General features: G+C 43.1%; 1 protein-coding gene across 2 annotated transcripts in view; it reads left to right on the top strand.

The window, feature by feature from the left end:
* Positions 1–7,500, top strand: part of LOC133607811 (glycerophosphodiester phosphodiesterase domain-containing protein 5-like) — a 41,146-nt gene that overhangs the window by 25,608 nt on the left and 8,038 nt on the right. For both annotated transcript variants that reach the window (XM_061962785.2, XM_061962784.2), the window contains exons 8-13: positions 2,938–3,083; positions 3,169–3,251; positions 4,235–4,385; positions 4,444–4,668; positions 6,752–6,909; positions 7,029–7,176. In XM_061962785.2, coding sequence (XP_061818769.2) covers positions 2,938–3,083; positions 3,169–3,251; positions 4,235–4,385; positions 4,444–4,668; positions 6,752–6,909; positions 7,029–7,176 — 911 coding nt within the window. The remainder of the gene's footprint in view (positions 1–2,937; positions 3,084–3,168; positions 3,252–4,234; positions 4,386–4,443; positions 4,669–6,751; positions 6,910–7,028; positions 7,177–7,500) is intronic.

Below are 7,500 nucleotides of genomic sequence, written 5' to 3'. Positions count from 1 at the left end.
GATGCCGGACAGACCTGGCAGGCCCAAACGCATTGTGAGGGTTTGCTGGGAACGTCTAGCAGAGTCTCCTGTCAGAGAGAGTTTCAATTCCCACCTCCGGAAGAACTTTGAACATGTCACGAGGGAGGCGCTGGACATTGAGTCCGAGTGGACGATGTTCCGTACCTCTGTTGTCGGGGCGGCCGATTGGAGCTGTGGCCGCAGGGTAGTTGGTGCCTGTCGTGGCGGTAATCCTAGAACCCGTTGGTGGACACCGGCGGTGAGGGATGCCGTCAAGCTGAAGAAGGAGTCCTATCGGGTTCTTTTGGCTCATGGGACTCCTGACGCAGCAGACAGGTACCGACAGGCCAAGCGGTGTGCGGCTTCAGCGGTCGCGGAGGCAAAAACTCGGACATGGGAGGAGTTCGGTGAGGCCATGGAAAAAGACTTCCGGACGGCTTCGAAGCAATTCTGGACCACCATCCGCCGCCTCAGGAAGGGGAAGCAGTGCAGTGTCAACACCGTGTATGGTGGGGATGGTGCTCTGTTGACCTCGACTGCGGATGTTGTGGATCGGTGGAGAGAATACTTCGAAGACCTCCTCAATCCTACCAGCACGTCTTCCTATGAGGAAGCAGGGCCTGGGGAATCTGTGGTGGGCTCTCCTATTTCTGGGGCTGAGGTTGCCGAGGTAGTTAAAAAGCTCCTCGGTGGCAAGGCCCCGGGGGTGGATGAGATCCGCCCGGAGTTCCTTAAGGCTCTGGATGTTGTGGGGCTGTCTTGGTTGACAAGACTCTGCAACATCGCGTGGACATCGGGGGCGGTACCTCTGGATTGGCAGACCGGGGTGGTGGTTCCTCTCTTTAAGAAGGGGAACCGGAGGGTGTGTTCCAACTATCGTGGGATCACACTCCTCAGCCTTCCCGGTAAGGTCTATTCAGGTGTACTGGAGAGGAGGCTACGCCGGATAGTCGAACCTCGGATTCAGGAGGAACAGTGTGGTTTTCGTCCTGGTCGTGGAACTGTGGACCAGCTCTATACTCTCGGCAGGGTCCTTGAGGGTGCATGGGAGTTTGCCCAACCAGTCTACATGTGCTTTGTGGACTTGGAGAAGGCATTCGACCGTGTACCCCGGGAAGTCCTGTGGGGAGTGCTCAGAGAGTATGGGGTAACGGACTGTCTTATTGTGGCGGTTCGCTCCCTGTATAATCGGTGTCAGAGCTTGGTCCGCATTGCCGGCAGTAAGTCGGACACGTTTCCAGTGAGGGTTGGACTCCGCCAGGGCTGCCCTTTGTCACCGATTCTGTTCATAACCTTTATGGACAGAATTTCTAGGCGCAGTCAGGGCGTTGAGGGTATCTGGTTTGGTGGCTGCAGGATTAGGTCTCTGCTTTTTGCAGATGATGTGGTCCTGATGGCTTTATCTGGCCAAGATCTTCAGCTCTCACTGGATCGGTTCGCAGCCGAGTGTGAAGCGACTGGGATGAGAATCAGCACCTCCAAATCCGAGTCCATGGTTCTCGCCCGGAAAAGGGTGGAGTGCCATCTCCGGGTTGGGGAGGAGATCTTGCCCCAAGTGGAGGAGTTCAAGTACCTCGGAGTCTTGTTCACGAGTGAGGGAAGAGTGGATCGTGAGATCGACAGGCGGATCGGTGCGGCATCTTCAGTAATGCGGACGCTGTATCGATCCGTTGTGGTGAAGAAGGAGCTGAGCCAGAAGGCAAAGCTCTCGATTTACCGGTCGATCTACGTTCCCATCCTCACCTATGGTCATGAGCTTTGGGTCATGACCGAAAGGACAAGATCACGGGTACAAGCGGCCGAAATGAGTTTCCTCCGCCGGGTGGCGGGGCTCTCCCTTAGAGATAGGGTGAGAAGCTCTGCCATCCGGGGGGAGCTCAAAGTAAAGCCGCTGCTCCTCCATATCGAGAGGAGCCAGATGAGGTGGTTCGGGCATCTGGTCAGGATGCCACCCGAACGCCTCCCTCGGGAGGTGTTTCGGGCACGTCCGACCGGTAGGAGGCCACGGGGAAGACCCAGGACACGTTGGGAAGACTATGTCTCCCGGCTGGCCTGGGAACGCCTCGGGATCCACCGGGAGGAGCTGGACGAAGTGGCTGGGGAGAGGGAAGTCTGGGCTTCCCTGCTTAGGCTGCTGCCCCCGCGACCCGACCTCGGATAAGCGGAAGAAGATGGATGGATGGATGGACATACACGTATATATATATATGTATATATATATATACATATATATATATATATATATATATATATATATATATAAATAAAATGCAGAAATTATAATGCATGTTATTTACTTTTAATTTGTTTTGCTTATAATTTTAAATTATTGTTAATGAATTAATTTAAGTAACAAACTGAAAAGACATCCGGAAGCCAAAAGAGTCGACCTGTTTTAGTGAGCCTTGTCAAAAGAGTCAACTCTCTTAAAATAGCCGAATAGCCCATCGCGAGTTTGTTTGTAAGCGAAAACAAGAAACTTAGCTTAGCAGTGATAGCTTCCTACCTTAGCAGCGAGCATAAGAATGTACATAAGCAATAGAGAGCACCAAAGAGTCATATACTGTATGACTGAAAAATAATATTTTTAATGCTAAGTACACATTGCTAACATTGATAAAAATGAATGCATGCATGCTAACCTATCATATATGTTGTAGTATATAATTTTGTCTAAATGTAAATGGTTGGTTTTAAAGTCACACACACACATTGTGGCAGTGACAAAAAAATGTTGAATTAGTTTTTCTGTTCAAAGTAGATTTAGAAAATAGAGTAACTCACTTTTCAACAAGTTTTGGTAGATTTTCCACTCCAGTCCATTAGGGTGCAGGAAAATGAAACGAATGTCTTTTTAGGATTTTTACAGTAGAAACACAGGAAATAAGTTAGATATTCACACAATTCATCACAAAAAAAATTCTGCTAATTTGGCAGTAAGGCGGGGCCTAATTTTGACCGTCTACCTGGTCTTCCTATCGGTCGTCTACCTGGTGCCCCTGGGCTTGTACTCTCCATGTATTAGACCGGAAGGGACCCTGGGCCCCCCACCAGGCCTAATTGCCCACAGAGGAGCCCCCATGGTGAGCGTGACGACAACACCCTAAAACCCCCCCCAAATAAACGTTAAAACATGTTTTTGACGATATGTGTTTCTGTTGTCGCTAGCTAGCTCCAGAAAACACACTAATGGCGTTCGAGAAGGCGGTGGAGGCAGGAAGTGACGGCTTGGAGACGGACGTCACCATCAGGTCAGTTTGTGACGTAAACTAAGGGTGGGTGTATCGATCCAAATATCAGTAGTGTCGATACCAAGGCGAGTACCGGTATCACAGCGATACTTTTGTTGCAGTTTATCGACAAGCATTATTTTGTATTGGACTACAGTGACTTTTACCTAAAACAATTGTGACTGATTAGAACTTAATAATATACTTATTTTAATACCGTTATATTGTATTTGCATATAATCTTTATGTAATATTTTATCAAATAAAGCAATAAAGAAATTATTTGTAAATTAAAAAGTATTAGTATTGGTGATACTAACGCCAGATTTACTTGGTATCAGATCGATACCAAAATTCGAACTATCGCCCACCCCTAATATAAAGGGATCTATTTCCATGTTAAGTAAAGACTTACAAGAACTTGAAATCATTGAAAATGCTTTAATTATACTTCAAAGTTTGAAAAACGTTTAAAAAAGTGATTAAAGTGTTGCCTAATTGCGGTTTGACTGAATAGCTTTTGTTGGATTAAGAATGAATATAAAAAAAAAATAAAAAAAAAAGAATTGAACACATTGGTAAACAATACAATAAAAATATATAAAAAATATCCAAAAACAGAATCGACCCTAAACAGCTAGAAAACATGGTTCGGTTCAGTATATGTTGTAATTATCAAAGGTATTATCATCTTTGATTATACGTTTTGATTCCCGAGCGCGGCCACCGCTGCTGCTCGCTGCTCCCCTCACCTCCCAGGGGGGGAACAAGGGGTCAAGTGCTGAGGGTCATTCCACCACACCTAGTGTGTGTGTGACTATTAGTGGTACTTTAACTTTAATCCATAGTGTCGACTTCATGTGCTTAATGATTTCAAAGTTTTGAAAAGTGCTCACTTTTTGAATAAAGTGTTTGAAATGATAATTTTTGGTCTTTCACAATAAAAAAAAACCCAACATTTTTCTCAGATGAAATATAATTTCTGTTTATAACACCAACAACAGCTTTGACGGCGTTCCCTTCCTGATGCACGACCGTACGTTGGAGCGAACCACTGACGTTCGCCAGGTTTTTCCCAACCGGACCGACACCTTGGCGGCCATGTTTATGTGGGCGGAGCTACAGAGTCTCAACGCCGGGGCCTGGTTCCTCTCCGTAAGTCATCTGGTTATTGATGACGATGAAACTTATTGACGGATTTCCACCCCCAAAGACCGATCCCTTCAACACGGCGAGCTCGCTAGGAAAGGAGGAGCGTCTCCGGGCAGGAAACCAGTCCGTCTGCAGCCTGCTGGACTTCCTCCAGCTGGCGGCTCGCACTGACAAACTGGTGATCTTTGACCTCTACCAGCCCCCAGAAGGACACCCGTACAGGATGTCGTGGATTCAGCGCACCCTGGACGTCATCCACAAAGAGTCGTCCATTCGGCCATCACAGGTGACATCACGGCGCCTTACTAAACTTATTGTTGGTGTCACCGAGCTTCAAAGAACTTTTTTCCGATTAGTTTCTTGCACATTTCCTATTAAAAACTTAAAATGAAAAAAATCTGTACTATGAGTTAAACATTTATTTTGTAAGCTGATTTTTTAATTATATTATATATTTTAAACATAATTTAATAAATAAGAGACATAAAATAGGTTCAACATTAAAAATTTGCATTACTGTATTTTTTGGACTGTAAGTCGCAGTTTTTTTCATAGTTCGGCCGGGCTCCAGTGCGACTTATTTATGTTTTTTTCCTTCTTTATTATGCATTTTCGGCAGGTGCGATTTATACTCCAGTGCGACTTATGTTTTTTCCCTTCTTTATTATGCATTTTCGGCAGGTGCGACTTATACTCCGGTGCGACGTATACTCCGAAAAATACGGTAGTTTATTTTAAAACAAAATTCTATATATTGCTTGAGTTTGTACTCAAAGCATGCCATACTTTTAATTTAATTTTTTACAATATTTATATAAACTTAGTGTGTATATATATACACACACACACACACACACACAAATATATATATTTAGTGTATATATTATACAGGTAAAAGCCAGTAAATTAGAATATTTTGAAAAACTTGATTTATTTCAGTAATTGCATTCAAAAGGTGTAACTTGTACATTATATTTATTCATTGCACACAGACTGATGCATTCAAATGTTTATTTCATTTAATTTTGATGATTTGAAGTGGCAACAAATGAAAATCCAAAATTCCGTGTGTCACAAAATTAGAATATTACTTAAGGCTAATACAAAAAAGGGATTTTTAGAAATGTTGGCCAACTGAAAAGTATGAAAATGAAAAATAACCGACACCAGCAGATGACATGGCACCCCAAACCATCACCCAACCATGCAAATTTTGCATTTCCTTTGGAAATCGAGGTCCCAGAGTCTGGAGGAAGACAGGAGAGGCACAGGATCCACGTTGCCTGAAGTCTAGTGTAAAGTTTCCACCATCAGTGATGGTTTGGGGTGCCATGTCATCTGCTGGTGTCGGTCCACTCTGTTTCCTGAGATCCAGGGTCAACGCAGCCGTCTACCAGCAAGTTTTAAGCACTTCATGCTTCCTGCTGCTGACCTGCTCTATGGAGATGGAGATTTCAAGTTCCAACAGGACTTGGCGCCTGCACACAGCGCAAAATCTACCCGTGCCTGGTTTACGGACCATGGTATTTCTGTTCTAAATTGGCCCGCCAACTCCCCTGACCTTAGCCCCATAGAAAATCTGTGGGGTATTGTGAAAAGGAAGATGCAGAATGCCAGACCCAAAAACGCAGAAGAGTTGAAGGCCACTATCAGAGCAACCTGGGCTCTCATAACACCTGAGCAGTGCCAGAAACTCATCGACTCCATGCCACGCCGCATTAACGCAGTAATTGAGGCAAAAGGAGCTCCAACCAAGTATTGAGTATTGTACATGCTCATATTTTTCATTTTCATACTTTTCAGTTGGCCAACATTTCTAAAATTCCCTTTTTTGTATTAGCCTTAAGTAATATTCTAATTTTGTGACACACGGAATTTTGGATTTTTCATTTGTTGCCACTTCAAATCATCAAAATTAAATGAAATAAACATTTGAATGCATCAGTCTGTGTGCAATGAATAAATATAATGTACAAGTTACACCTTTTGAATGCAATTACTGAAATAAATCAAGTTTTTCAAAATATTCTAATTTACTGCCTTTTACCTGTATATAATTAAAACATACTGAAATAGAAACGTTTCTTTTTTTCTAGTTTCTAATTTTAGTTATTTTTCAATATATTTCAAATTAATATATTTTTATTATTATTATTTATTAAATGTAATATTTTTATACATCACATATATTTTGAATATTATTCATAATTTCTGGGTTTAAATAGTGTTTTGAACATGAAATCAATTTAATAAAATAGATTTTTTTTTTAAATGTTACTGTATCTTTACAATTATATACATTATATATTTTTAGTTGGTATTGTATGTAAAAAATAATTACCTAGTGTGTGTGTGTGTCCATTCACCAGGTGCTGTGGTTGCCTCCAGAGCAGAGGTGTCAGGTGGTGGATGTGTACTTGGATCTCCAGCAGACATCTGGCACAGAGCTCCCTCTAGAGGAGCTCCAGAGGATGCGCATTGTCAAGCTCAACCTGCACTACACCTCCATGTCAGCTGAGAGCATAAGGTGTGTGTGTGTGTGTGTGTGTGTGTGTGTGTGTGTGTGTGTGTGTGTGTGTGTGTGTGTGTGTGTGTGTGTGTGTGTGTCGTTCGTTGAGTGTCCTAACTCATCTTTGTGATGTGCAGCGCCTACACGGCCATGAACATCAGCACCAACCTGTACGTGATCAGTGAGGCGTGGCTCTACTCGCTGGCCTGGTGCTCGGGGGTCCACTCGGTCACCACCAACAACCCCCAGCTTTTTCACGCCATGAGACGCCCGCTCTTCCTCATGGTCACTTTTTGTCTTCCTCATCTTTTGTCATTCCTTCTGTCTCAGGAATAGGCCATTGGATTATTATTTATATTTTACATTTTTACACGTGCATATATATATACACACAGGTAAAAGCCAGTAAATTAGAATATTTTGAAAAACTTGATTTATTTCAGTAATTGCATTCAAAAGGTGTAACTTGTACATTATATTTATTCATTGCACACAGACTGATGCATTCAAATGTTTATTTCATTTAATTTTGATGATTTGAAGTGGCAACAAATGAAAATCCAAAATTCCGTGTGTCACAAAATTAGAATATTACTTAAGGCTAATACA

The sequence above is a fragment of the Nerophis lumbriciformis genome, linkage group LG09, assembly GCF_033978685.3.
Source record: "Nerophis lumbriciformis linkage group LG09, RoL_Nlum_v2.1, whole genome shotgun sequence".
NCBI lineage: Eukaryota > Metazoa > Chordata > Actinopteri > Syngnathiformes > Syngnathidae > Nerophis > Nerophis lumbriciformis.
The sequence above is the reverse complement of the archived record's forward strand: the minus strand, read 5'-3'. Positions and strand labels throughout refer to the sequence as shown.